At 40.8% G+C, this 14,840-nt stretch overlaps 1 protein-coding gene across 3 annotated transcripts in view; it reads right to left on the minus strand.

Moving 5' to 3' along the window:
* Positions 1-14,840, minus strand: part of rbm19 (RNA binding motif protein 19) — a 249,000-nt gene that overhangs the window by 162,629 nt on the left and 71,531 nt on the right. For all 3 annotated transcript variants that reach the window (XM_080208402.1, XM_080208404.1, XM_080208405.1), the window contains exons 19-21: positions 11,785-11,864; positions 6,459-6,514; positions 4,305-4,418 (exon numbers count right to left, since the gene is read on the minus strand). In XM_080208402.1, coding sequence (XP_080064528.1) covers positions 4,305-4,418; positions 6,459-6,514; positions 11,785-11,864 — 250 coding nt within the window. The remainder of the gene's footprint in view (positions 1-4,304; positions 4,419-6,458; positions 6,515-11,784; positions 11,865-14,840) is intronic.

Raw genomic sequence — 14,840 nt, forward strand, 5'->3', positions numbered from 1 at the left:
GGTCATATTCTGCATGAAAGTCAGTCACCAGTGGAGTATCCCAAGGCTCTGTTCTGGGACCCTTAATCTTTGTGATTTTTATAAATGACCTGGATGAGGAAGTGGAGGGATGGGTTGGTAAGTTTGCTGATGACACAAACGTTGGAGATGTTGTGGATAGTGTGGACGGATGTCAGAAGTTGCAGCGAGACATTGATAGGATGCAAGACTGCGCGGAGAAGTGGCAGTTGGAGTTCAATCCAGATAAGTGTGAAGTGGTTCATTTTGGCAAGTCAAGTAGGATGGCAGAATGGTAAGACTCTTGGCAGTGTGGAAGATCAGAAGGATCTTGGGGTCCGAGTTCATTGGACTCTGAAAGCAGCTGCGCAGGTTGAAGGCGTATGGTGTACGGGCCTTCAATCGAGGAACTGAGTTTCGAAGTCGAGAGATAATGTTGCAGCTACATAGGACACTGGTCAGACCCCACTTGGAGTACTGTGCTCGGTTCTGGTCACCTCATTACAGGAAGGACACGGAAGCCAAAGAAAGGGTGCAGATGAGATTTACAAGGATGTTGCCTGGATTGGGGAGCATGCCTTATGAGAATAGGTTGAGTGAGTTCGGCCTTTTCTCCTTGGCGAGACAAAGGTTGAGGGGTGACTTGATAGAGGTGTATAAGATGTTGAGAGGTATTGATCGAGTGGATAGTCAGAAGCTTCTCCCCAGGGCTGAAATGGTTGCCACAAGGGGACACAGGTTTAAGGTGCTGGGGAATAGGTACAGAGGAGATGTCAGGGATAAGTTTTTCACTCGAGGTGGGTGCGTGGAATGGGCTGCCAGCAACGGTGGTGGAGGTGGACTCAATAGGGTTTTTTAAGAGACTTTTAGATAAGTACATGGAACTTAGTAAGATAGAGGGTTATAGGTAAGCCAAGCAATCTCTAAGGTAGGGACATGTTTGGCACAACTTTGCGGGCTGAAGGGCCTGTATTGTGCTGTAGTTTTTCTATGTTTCTACCTCTGTCCTTGGCATGCTGCAATGTTCTGATGAAGCTCAACACAAACGGAGGTGCAGCATCTCATCTTCTGGCTAGGTACTTTTTTTTCATAGAGCCATGGAGGTTTACAGCATGGAAACAGGCCCTTCAGACCAACTTGTCCATGCCGCTCTTTTTTTTATAGTCTTCTAGTCTCAACATCGAATTCAACAACTTCAGATGATCTGCTCTATCCCACCTCCACCTCTGTTTTCATTCCATTTTATTTAATTTTTACTGTTCTCTACCTTTTATTTCTTTATTGCCTTTCTTCACTCAAAGGGTGGTGAATCTCTGGAATTCTCTGCCCGTTGAAGTGGTGGAGGCTACCTCGCTAAATATTTTTAAGACGCGGGTTGATGGGTTTTTGATAAGAGAGGGGATTAAGGGTTACGGGGAGAGGGCGGGAATGTGGAACTGAGCCACGACAGATCAGCCATGATCTTATTGAATGGCGGGGCAGGCTCGAAGGGCTAGATGGCCTACTCCTGCTCCTATTTCTTATGTTCATTTTTCTTCCCACTTTTTTCCCCTACTTTGCGCCCCTTCCCTCTGCTTCTCTTATTTCTGTCCCATCCATTTTCCTCCCCCAACATCTTCATTTTAACTTCTCTGCTGTTCACACCCTTTATTCTCTCTATGGACAGCTATGAACTGGTTTCCCTGGTTTCTGTGGCTATGACTCTTTTTTCATTCTCTCACTCTGCAGTATAAATATCTCCCACTTTCTATGCCTTTTAACTTTGACAAAGGGTTGCCTGGACTCAAAACAACAGCTCTTTTCTCTCCTTACAGATGCCAAATCTGCTGAGATTTTCCAGCATTTTCTCTTTTGGTTTCAGATTCCAGTATCCGCAGTAATTTGCTTTTTTACACCTAGATTACTCTTAATTTCACTCATCTGCAGTGTCTCTCCAAAGTTGTGCCGAACATGTCCCTACCTTAGACAGTAATCTGCCTCATCATTTCTCCTACTGAAGTGCATGACCTCACAACCTCTGTTGGTTGGAGTCAAAAGGAGATGGTGGTGGTAATTGGAGGTCAATCACCTCAGCTCCAGGACATCGTTCCATGAGTTCCTCAGGGTGGTGTCCATCTTTAGCCACTTCACCTCAGCTCCAGGACATCGGTCCATGAGTTCCTCAGGGTCGTGTCCATCTTCAGCTGCTTCATCATTGAACTTCCATCATAAGATCAGAAGTGGGGACTTTCAGTGATGACTACATAATGTTCAATATCATTTATGAGTCCTCAGAAGTTGAAGCAGCCCATGTCCAAATGCAGCAAGATCTTGACAATATCCAAGCTTGGACTGACAAGTAACATTCATACCACACAAAGGCCAGACAATGACTATCTCCAATAAAAGAGGATCTAACTATCTCCTCTTGATACTTGATGGCATTACCATCGCTGAATTCTCCCACTATCACTAAAAAAAAAAATTGTATTAGCCATATAAATATGTGGCTACCAAAGCAGATCAAAGGCAAGGAATCTTACAATGAGTATCTCACTTCCTGACTCCACAAAGCCTGTCCACCACCTACAACGCACAAGTCAGGAGTGTAATGGAATATTTTCCATTGCCTGCTTGAATGTAACTCCAACAGTCAAGATGCTTGACACCATCTAGAACAAAGCAGACCACTTAATTGTACACCTTCCACAAAGATTCAATTTCTCCAACACTGACAAACAGTGGCAGCCATGTGCACGATCTACAAGTGCATTGCAAGAACTCACCTAGGTTCTTTCGGCAGCACCTTCCAAACCCACGACACTAGCATCCAGAAGGACAAGAACTGCAGATACCTGGGAACACCACCACCTGGAGGTTCCTCTCCAAATCACTCACCACCCTGACTTAGAAATACATCACCATTTCTTCACTGTCACTGTATAAAAATCTTATAACTCCCTTCCTAACCGCACTGTGGGTCTACCTACATCTCAGGACGGCAGTGATTCAAAAACTCAGCTCACACCACTCTTGAGGGCAACTAGGGATGGGCAATAAATGCTGGTCCAGCCAGTGACACCCACATCTCACAAATGAATAAATAAAAAACTTCTGCAGTTAAGGAAGAACAGAAAATAAAAACCGGTCAGGCAGCACCTGTGGAGAGTGAAACACGACGTTTCACACTGATGATCTAATGAACTCCAGTTATGTTTGCCTTTTTCCCCACAGGTGTAGCCTAACCTAAGTATTTCAAGCATTTTCTATATTTTACTTTCGGATTTCTGATATCCACAGTATTTTGCTTTTGTAATATTTAAATAATTCTTTCGCTCTCTGAAAATTTTTATCCGTGGGACATACATGCCCTCTTATCCACCTGCCACCTCAACTCTAATTCCGTTCAACTGACCAGTCCTCCTGAAAACATTTCCTGATTTGTCTTTCCTTGCATCATTCTGCAAAGAGTCTGCTACTCAATTTTGTGACCCTGTTCTCTTTCATCCTCTCCCATTCCCCTATTCTCTCTCACTCTAAGTTCCATCAGCTACTCCTCAAAATTTCTCAGCTTCTTCCCCACCTTGTGCCAGTTGGCTCCTAAGCCTCTAACCATGCTTCAGATCAATACTGTACTTACTCCTCAAAATTTCTCAGCTTCTTCCCCACCTTGTGCCAGTTGGCTCCTAAGCCTCTAACCATGCTTCAGATCAATACTGTACTTAAGACTTGGGTTTTGTCTGCAAAACCATAGGAGATCACAAGCATGTGCACAAACACATTATAGTGCTTGGCTGTCTGTTGATACATAACTGATTTTGCAGCATCTCCAACGTTTCCATGAAATTGTTTATTCCTGCAAGTCGAAGTCAGAAAAACTGGCCAATGAAAAATACTTCAGGAATTGTGGAAGCCAGATTGTGCAGTCACTAGCTTCATCAGCAACATGTGGCAATTGCACAAAAATGGCACAAATGGGTGATAAAAAAAATCAGGTTGTTTAGATAGAGGGTCATGCAGATGTAATATTTTTATCAATTATGCTAAAATAGATCTTAATACACACAGATTCCCATCCCTCTCCATATTATAAGAATGATGATATTTCATAAATGCTTTGATGTGTACACACTGAATCATGGAAAGCATTAGATAAAATATGAAGCTCCTATGTCCTTTCTACAATATAGAGAAGAAATAAGACAAAGAATATCTGTAACAGGACAGCAGCAAAGATAGGTAAAATTCCATATTCTCTAACTCACCACATGCAATGCTGTAGCAAATTAAAAATTTTGGTTTCACAGGTAGCAAATAAGAGATCTTACCTGAAAAGCTCTCGGATTTCCTTCACTTTGGCCTGGAAGGGGATATTGCGAATCAGGATTTTGGAGACCTTTTGTTTCTTTGCCTTTTGGAGTTTTCTAGTTGGATTCGAAGAACTGCATAAAAAAGTATTTTGTTATGTTTCCAGTATTGCTAAAAACTGGACATCACAATGCAGGAAACTGGACAGAATTCAAGCACAGTAAGACCAGTTATGAAAAAGTTTGGCAGAACTGTTAACTGACAGCAGCAAGAACTAGCTGAGATGATTTCCAAATCTTCACACGTAGAAAGCCAATACTAATACCTTTCTATTAACAGAAAGAAACAACTTAATCTGAATAAAGGCGAGGCTGTGGCTGTTTTTCAAATTGGAAGATATAACAATCTCACCAATTTTTCAATGATTTCTCAGGCAGTTTCAATTCGAGAACAACTTTCATGTTAGCATGTGGAGAAAATAAATAAATGCTTTCACTACCCTATATATATTTTGCACACTTCATGTCACTAATTCTAAAAGTAATGACTGTTGCTGAACTTCCTCAGCAGCTAAATATATGGAGTCAGAAACCCTGCTAAATGTCTGATTCAATAATTTATCACTACTTTGTAGTCAGGTGCTGGCTGACGCACAGAGTTTTATATCAATTGGGAAAAGTACAGTTGTCAGTTAGCTAACTCTAAATCCTGACTGCAAAACAACTGCATATATAAATTATTTGTATATTATCAACCAGCAATTTCAGTTAATAGCTTTCTGAAACATTTAATATTGACTGGTTATGCTACATAGCTGGCACAATGAAATCAATGGCTTCACAGTGCTGTATACTGCACAATGCAACTCCAGTGTGAAGTTACCAATTGCGACTGATGTGAAATCATTTGGGTCTTATATGACGTGGCAGTAAAACAGAAACTGGTGTAAGTGAAGTCAGGTTTTGCTGTCATTAAAATTTGGTAAGAGCATTGCACATATCTGCCTGCAATTCAACTGTAATGTTAGGAATATAACTGTCTCTAAAAGTAAAATGAATGCCTTTGAGCAGCAATGCGTTCTGAACTGAGCCTAAACCTTCCTGAAAACCAACATAATAATAAAGATAAATGCTAATATTCCATCACAGATTTTCCAAGAAATTTTAACTTATGCCATGGCTACTTTAGCACTTCCTAAGACTTATGTGCTAATTTTCTCCATCACAATGAGGCATTCATCATCATAATTCCACTTCCATTAAAATCAATGATTATTGCTAATTTCCAGAATTAATGCTACCTTTATTTCCACTGCCACTTGGGCTGGTAAATAATGGTGCTGGTGGGCCTCTGGAAACCTGGCAGCACTCTTTTGTTGGATCACCATTTGCTTTTTATAGTTTCAGAAACCCATGAAGGAAATGTCTGTTCAATTCCAGTTACGTTTTCAAAATGAGTACCTACATACTTGGACATTCTAATGCACCTTCAGATATCGGGTGCAAAGAGAATTCAAAAGACTTTTCTTATTGTTAAGTGCATATTTCCACAATATAAATCTCCATAACGCATAAACAATGTATGCTTACTTCTGAAATCAGTTCCAGTGAAAGCAAAAGGATGAACGTTAACGCTTTATGCCTCTCTTTTCATTCTTCATTTTATAATTTAGACATAGCCATGGAATTCCTGCAGTGCAGAAGCAGGCAATTTGGCACATTGAGCCTGCACTGACAACAATCCCACCCAGCCCTATATCACCATGTTCATCCTGCTTATCCCCCGACACAATGGGGCAATTTAGCATGGTCAATAACCTAACCTACACATCTTTGGACTGTGGGAAGGAACCCATGCAAACATGAGGAGAATGTGCAAACTCCACACAGTTCTCAAAGAAATTCTTCCACTACAAGTCACTAAATGTTACATTGCAGATTGATATCTAACACATCAAATGAAACACTAAATCCCTCAAGTTTTTTCTTGATTTTAGCAAAAGTCAAACTACAGCATAATGAGTTTATGCAAAATAACTACAGCTCCATAAACCTAGAAGCATCAAATGTCTTAAAGTCAAATACCTCAAGTACAGCTGTATCATCATATACTTAACATTTTGATCACTCAAATAATTTAATAGGCTAATTTTAAATAAAATAAAAAATACTTACATTGTAGCTCTATCTGATATCTTCAACTCTAGCCGATGATCATCCACCATACAATGCTGGGTTCCAAAAGAAATCCAGAATATATGGAGAAAGTGGAGAATGCAGAAATGCAGGGTACATGGAGAAAACATAAGAAATTATATTTAATAGGTTGAGAATTGTATTGAGAACGTTACAGTAAACTTTTAAACAGTGGTGAATCGTAATACCCAGATAAATGGTGATGGGGGGGGTGGGTGGGTGGTGGTTTGCAGTGGTGGAACATTTCCCACATTTAAAGTACTGCCCCGAGACATCATTAAGCTTCATAGAGCCACAGACTACTTTACTGCACGCTAGCAGTTACATTCTGATAAACATAAGAACATAAGAAGTAGGAGCAGGAGTAGGCCATCTAGCCCTTCGAGCTTGCCCCGCCATTCAATAAGATTATGGCTGATCTGTCGTGGCTCAGTTCCACTTTCCTGTTTTCTCCCCATAACCCTTAATTCCCTTGTCTGCCAAAAACCTAATTACCCGTGTCTTAAATATATTTAGCGAGGTAGCCTCCACCACTTCAACGGGCAGAGAATTCCAGAGATTCACCACCCTTTGAGTGAAGAAGTTCCTCTTCAACTCCGTTCTAAACTCCCCCCCCCCCCCCAATCTTGAGGCTGTGCCCTTGAGTCCTGCTGTCCTTTCTGAGCGGGAAGAATCTCTCAACCTCTACCCTATCCATCCCTTTCATTATCTTATACGTCTCTATAAGATCCCCCCTCAGCCTTCTAAACTCCAACGAGTACAGACCCAGTCTATTCAGTCTCTCTTCATAGTCTAACCCCCTCATCTCCGGTATCAGCCTAGTGAACCTCCTCTGCACTCCCTCCAAGGCCAAGATATCCTTGCGCAAGTGCGGTGACCAAAACTGCACACAGTACTCCAGCTGCAGCCTCAGCAATGCCCTGTACGGTTGCAGCAAGACCTCCCTACTTTTATATTCTATCCCTCTTGCTATAAAGGCCAGCATCTCATTCACCTTCTTGATCACCTGCTGCACCTGCAGACTGGGGTTTTGCGACTCATGCACAAGGACCCTCAGATCCCTCTGCACCGTAGCATGCTGCAGCATTTCGCCCTTTAAATAGTAATCCCGCCTACTATTATTCCTGCCAAAGTGGATAACCTCACACTTGCTAACATTGTACTCCATCTGCCAGGTCCTCGCCCACTCGCTCAGCCGATCTAGATCCCTCTGCAGACTTTCCACACCCTGCGTACAATTTGCTTTTCCACTCATCTTCGTGTTATCAGCAAATTTCATCACCCTACACTCAGCCCCCTCCTCCAGATCATCTATATAAATGGTAAATAGCTGAGGCCCCAGCACCGATCCCTGCGGCACTCCACTAGTTACCAACCGCCAATCAGAATAGCACCCATTGATACCAACTCTCTGCCTCCTATTAGACAACCAATCCTCTATCCACACTAACGCCTTAAGTATAGGTATAGTACTATACTTAGGTATAGTACTTCAACACAGCCTTCTCAGTACACTGTAGATAGCAAATGCTGGCCTTCTTGCATACCTGATTTGTTTCAGTATCAGGTTATACGAATTAATAGCTTAAACATTGGTTGCTCAGAAAGATGAGAACAGTGAGTCACTGTAGGCTAAGGACATTAAAGAATTGGGCAAGCTTAAATATTCCACCTGAACAGAGAAATGTTTACTTGTGTGAGTGAAAATAACTATGAAGTTCAATATTAAAACTCATGGTACCAGCAGACACTGAATTCTATGTACTCTGCTACTCCTCTTGAGAACAAAGTTTTTTCCCACCAAACTGAAAAGCAGTCCACTGAAGACAGACCCAGACAATTCCAGCAGGAATGCTAAATATGTCACATCTTCCTAACGTTTCCATACCCTGTCAAACTAGAATCTCTGAAAAATTGTGAATCGTGTTTTGAAAGCATGCAATGCTAACAGAAGATACTTTTCTGTCCTTCACAGTCACAGCATTTAACCTGTTTGAAATACTTATTCCAAGAATACTATTTGACATATTTATTTTGAGAATTTTATGCACTTTCAAACATTTTCATATCCTAAATCATAATTTTACTTTATAGCATAAAAACTGTAAATAATCAAAATTTGCTACCATTCTGTCGCAGAAGTAGAGAAAGGAAACTAAATATCTGCAATGCGTGCATTACAAGAAACAAACGTATTTAGTATTTAAGTAGAGAAGATACAGCATGCATCAACATAAAAACTTTGGAATGGAGTTGAGATCTGAGTCTTGAAGCACTTGCATTTAGATTTCCTTAGAATAGGCCAAGACATTGGTATACAGTACACTGCAGTTTACTTCCTATGTCTCTCACATTCCATCTCTTTCTCTCCAGCCTGCTTTATCTCCGAGTAACTGGTCCTGAAAACTTGTGTTGATCATCTCTCCATTTATATTCACTCTGTTTACATTCTTTAGGTGTTCCATCTTCTGGTCTTTTCTCACCTTACATGTAACTAACTTTGTAACCTATATCATAGCTAGATATCTTCCTGGGAACAGCTGTGAACACCTTTGGAGTTAGAAACATTTTCACAAATAAACACATCACATTATTTTGCAATCAGGCTTTGATAAGAGCTAAATTAAAAAGTTCTGGGGAGTGACAATCTCCAAAGCACTATGTATAGTGCATCTGGCACATGTGTAAGAGCACTCTCTGGCAGTCAGCAGTTGGCTTCCTGGCATGAAGAGACTCCATTCACTCCCTCTACTGGCAAGAATTACACTTTGCCTCATTTTTTTCTAAGTATGGTAAGATTTGCATTTTTCTCTCATCAAAAAAGGGTCTGAAACTCCCCGTTTTACACTCATTCTACACTAAGAATTTTTTTTTGTAAAATCACTCCCCTAGTCTTAATGTAGAGATGTTGGCGTTGGACTGGGATAGCAACAGTAAGAAGTCTCATAACACCAGGTTAAAGTCCAACAGGTTTATTTGGTAGCACAAGCTTTCGGAACGCTGTCCCTTCATCAAAAGAGTGGAGAGTTGGGTTCACAAACAGGTCATATATGGACAGAGACTCAATTGCAAGATAATGGTTAGAATGCGAGTCTCAACAGGTAATCAAGTCTTTACAGGTACAGACAATGCGAGTGGAGGGAGGTGCGAATTGTCTCAAGACTGGACAGTTAGTAAGATTTTGCGAGCCCAGGCAAGTTGTGGGGTTTACAGATACTGTGGCATGAACCCAAGATCCATTCTTCCCTCTTTCAAAGTGGATATAAAATGTAATCAAACTGTGGTCACTGATTTTTCCAGTTCATATGTAGGCTAGATTCAGCCATGATTTTTGCCGTCCCTTTATCACAAGCACCCTTTATTTATTCTTGTATACTTTGTCCTACCTTGTGATTAATATAAGTACATGCTTTCCAAAGAAAAAAAAGTTGAACCAAAGAGTCATTCAGACCGTCCTCACCTAGTCGCAACATTAAGGAAATAAGACTGAATCTAGGTCACCTCAATTTGATAATGATCTGACAATATTTTCAGCGACCTGTCACTCTTGGCATTCTCATCAGGATATAATTATGGCAAGTGTCAAATATTTCTCTCCTTTCTTAACCCTTAAAAGTACTAACATATTCTTGAATATGGTTCCACAGTTGCTCTGTGATATCTCAATCTTTCTTCAACTCTTATCTCTCTCACCTTTCCAGCTGTTTTCCCTCTTCTACTGCCAAAATATTTTGGAATGCACAGTATCTCATAATTATAATAAAAATCTTTGCTTAATTCCATCCAATCCAATTTTGCTCATGACTAAGTCAAAGGAAATTATCCTGTATGACTGTGTCCTTGAATTCTTTTGTCACTTTCAACAGTTGATGATTGCACTATTTGTACCCAGCTCCATGACATTCTTCTATTATGATTCTACATACATCTTTCACAATGAAGATAAAGAAAATCTCTAATTACCTTTCCACCCATGCTTATTGCAAGGGCTCCCATTTTTGACCTCTCCATCCATATTCTATTGTTTGGCAATATTATTTGAATGCATGATATTCAGCTTCAGCATAGATATTGAGAGTAGCTGCTCCACCTCAATACCTCGATCATCAACCTTAAAAGCTTTAAGGTTTTAAAAAGATAGTGCTACAGTATCTACTCTGCTAGACAGCAAAGGATTGATTAATTGAACTTTTTCCAACTGAATTCTTCAGCAAAATCGTAACCATTCTCTTCAGTTCCAAGTAATACATTACTCTTCAATTCTAACCACCTTTGCAACTACCATCTCTGGACAATATCCAAGACTAAGAAGTAGTAATGACATCTCAGGGCAGCTCTGAAATGCAACTCTAAAGTGTACTGTTCATCTCTCAGCTGAGCTTTTCCTGATGTATGATATTTTCACCAAGAAAAAATACCCACTTCTGCTCCTATTGGTTTGTCTTTTCTCAGCATGAGATTTCCCTACCTCCGTGTTTCAAACAGAATCTCTTTTCCATACTTCCCATCTCTCTTTCGGAATCAGTGCAGACTCAATGGGTCATGTGACTTCCTTTTGCACTGCAGGGATTCTGTGGTTTTCTATGGACTACATTTTAAAAATAGTTCATCGGATTCAAAGCATTGTTATGGCTTGAGGTCCTGAACAATACTTTATAACATTGTGGCAAAATTTCAATGTGATAATCACATTTGAAGAGATATAAAGATTACTGAATCTAACTATACAAATGTTATATGGTCTGCCGGTTACAAGTTCCCAGTAAAACTAAAGATTCTTTGAAAAGAATATCTAAACTTAACTTGTGACAGAAGTGGAACATTCCATAGAAAAATATGATGTACCGTTATTACCTCACTCATGGAGAAGACTTCAACTCATGTCACCGATAATTTGAAAATATTTTCTCAATCCAGGTACGTGTATTATTTCAGTATCCTGTTGAATATTTGCTCTAATGCAATGTATGGTGTTTCAGCATAATTACTTCCATAAACATGAATCATCAACTTTGCATGTCAATTACTAGACATCAACCAATCATTTGATTTTAACAGCATAGCTTAGAAACTCCCACCTGTGCCTTTTCTTAAAAATGGCAGATTAACCATTATTTTACAATTCTAGATCCTTCAGTAACAAGCAGAGCTTACAAGGCTGAAAGTAACAGTACATTGTTTTAAAATATAATTTTAAAATCTGAGCTATTTTCTATTCTGACAAATGTGCATTCACTATATTCTGACTTACATTAAAGAAGATGCCTGAAATACTGTTCCACAAACACAAAACAAGTCTGGTTACCTGTAGCAGTTTTAGTGCTTTGTTGGCATACTCTGGTTTGGCATATTCCACAAAACCATATCCCAGTGATAAAAGGGAACCTATAAAATAAAAATCAGAAATTCAAATGCCATCCAGTCGTTCAAGAAGATTATCATAAAAATAACCAGAGATCACCAGTTTGCTACATAGTTGCTCATCATTTACATTATTTGGGTTTCTACGTTGGAAGTAAGCTAAGTACTGGATGATTAGTGTGCATAACTGAGACCAGAGTGCCATTTTCCTCTGCGTGCTTGGGAGTTAAGGGAAGTGTGGGAGATTAGGAGAATGTACAGAGAATCAACCTTATTTTTTTTCTTAAACCTAACACAAACTGCTGATAAATTTTGTGGTTTACAAATTGGTTTGAAAATCTGAAAATCTTTCAGATCGGAACAAGGTAAAAACAAGGTCCTTTAGTGAGGATTAATTTAGGACCGTTACTAAGACAGATACTAAGTTACTAAAATATATTCAGTCTTTTTTTACAACAGGGGAGGCTTTTCAGTGTCTTAGCACAGAGTGCCATTTTGCTCTCAAGTGCTTGGGAGTTAAGAAAAGTGGGGGAGGGAGTATTTCTGCTACTCGCATTTCTTTATTACATGCACAGGTCAGTGGGGGCAGTTGCAACCAATGCAGGAGGAGTGAACACGTCTATGTAATATCACGTAGCGATTGGCAGATTTTCTACTTTTTTGACTTTCGAAGTGGAGGCTAGGAGGGGAAACAAATTGCGGAAAATAAAAATTAGGGGTTTAAGTAAAGACTAATTTAAATTCTAAATGAAATAAATTCCAATTAATAAATTTTTGGATGCACAGCCAGGCAATGTGTTGTATCTGCAGCATGTGGGAGCTGGTGGACCCCATTTTGGTTCATAATGACCACATCTGCAGCAAATGTAGGTTGCTCGAGGAACTTTGGTTCAGAGTTAGCGAGCTGGAGTCTGAGCTTCAGATAATACAACATATCAGGCAAGTGGTGAGTAACCTGGGTGCTGCGTTTCAGGAAGCAGTAAATTAACTCCTTGTGCATGAGTCGCAAAAACCCAGCTTGCAGGTGCAGCAGGTGGTCAGGAAGGCGAATGGGATGCTGGCCTTCATAGCGAAGGGGATTGAATATAAAAGTAGGGAGGTCTTGCTGCAGCTGTATAGGGCATTGGTGAGGCCGCAGCTGGAGTACAGTGTGCAGCTTTGGGCGCCGCACCTGCGCAAAGATATTTTGGCCTTGGAGGGAGTGCAGAGGAGGTTTACTAGGCTGATACCGGAGTTGAGGGGGTTGAGCTATGAGGAGAGGCTGAATAAACTAGGCTTGTACTCGTTGGAGTTTAGAAGAATGAGGGGAGATCTCATTGAGACGTATAAGACGATGAATGGGATGGATAGGATAGAGGTGGAGAGACTCTTCCCGCTCAAAAAAGACACTAGGACTAGGGGGCACAGCCTCAAGATAAAGGGGGGGCGTTTTAGAACGGAGTTGAGGAGGAACTTCTTCACTCAAAGGGTGGTGAATCTCTGGAATTCTCTACCCGTTGAAGTGGTGGAGGCTGCCTCGCTAAATATTTTCAAGAAGCGGGTTGATGGGTTTTTGATAAGAGAGGGGATTAAGGGTTATGGGGAGAGGGCCAGAAAGTGGAACTGAGCCACGACAGATCAGCCATGATCTTATTGAATGGCGGGGCAGGCTCGAAGGGCTAGATGGCCTACTCCTGCTCCTATTTCTTATGTTCTTAAATCCCGTCAGTTTCTTGTGGTCAGTGGTCGGGGCAGGAGGGTGTGACTGTGTAGGCAGTTTGAGGAGTTAGGCACCAGATTAAAGAACAGAACCTCCAAGGTTATAATATCTGGATCATTACCTGAGCCACGTGCAAAGTGCAAATTGGCAAAGGATACATAAAAATTAGAGACGAATATGTGGTTCAAAGGCTGGTGTGGGAGAAGTGGGTTTCGGTTTGTGAGGGACTGACGGCAGTGGGGGCTGTACTGTTGGGACAGCCTACATCTGATTCATGGTGGGGCCAATGTTCTTGTGGACCATATGACTAGGAAAGTTGCCTTTAAACTAATTAGTGGGGATGAGGGTTCAGTTGCACAGAAAATTAGGAAGCTTAAGTTAAACAGGGTAGGAGTACAGCTTACTGATGAATCTGAACATCGACAGAATGCAAAAGGTAGTGACAAATCATATGAAAATCATTTTGTACCAAGGACTTGTATAAGACGAGGGAAATTGGATAATAAAACGAACTTAAAGATGATGGGACGATTCTCCCAAAAAATTCTAAGTGCCAAATTTGCAAGAAAATTGAAGTAACCCCTCCCACTAGTTATTTTAGCGAGATTTTCAGAATGAATCTCCCTGAGATTCTGAGCACTGCAGAGTGCCCTAACGTGGATCACTCTGAAAATCGGGGGCGGAGTGTATTCTAACTGGAGAGGCCAGCAGCATAGCACTGAGCAGGCGGGAGAGAGAGAGGGAGATTCCAGCGCAGTGCTGATGACTCCAAAAATCTTGGAGCCAGAGATGCGCGGAGACTGTGGTGTCCAGTGGGAAGCCGCTAAACACCTCCGCTTATGTCTCCAGGCCCTGGCTAGGAGAATCGCCCCTTTGTATCAGAATGTGCTAAATATTTGCAATAAAATTAATGAGTTAACATCACAAATTGAGACAAATGGGCATGATTCACTGGTGATTACTGAGATGTGGTTGCAGGGAAACCAAGTTTGGGAACTGAATGTTCAAGAGTACTCAGTATTTTGGAAGGATAGGCAGGAAGGAAAAAGAGGTGGTGTAGCTTTGTTAGTTCAAGAAGAAATCAGTGCTGTAGTCAGAAATGGTATAAGCACTGGAGTCCAAGACACAAAGTCAGTATCGGTAGAAATGTTAAAGGTAGGAAGAAGTCCTTGGTGGGAGTAATCTACAGGTCCCCAAACAGGAGTCCCCCCAGTGGATCACAGTTTAAACCAAGAAATACTGAGGGCTTGAAAAAAATGTACGGCAATAATCATGGGTGATTATAACAGGCATATTGACTA

Source organism: Carcharhinus amblyrhynchos, chromosome 20, assembly GCF_965287045.1.
Source record: "Carcharhinus amblyrhynchos chromosome 20, sCarAmb.v2.hapA, whole genome shotgun sequence".
Lineage (NCBI taxonomy): Eukaryota > Metazoa > Chordata > Chondrichthyes > Carcharhiniformes > Carcharhinidae > Carcharhinus > Carcharhinus amblyrhynchos.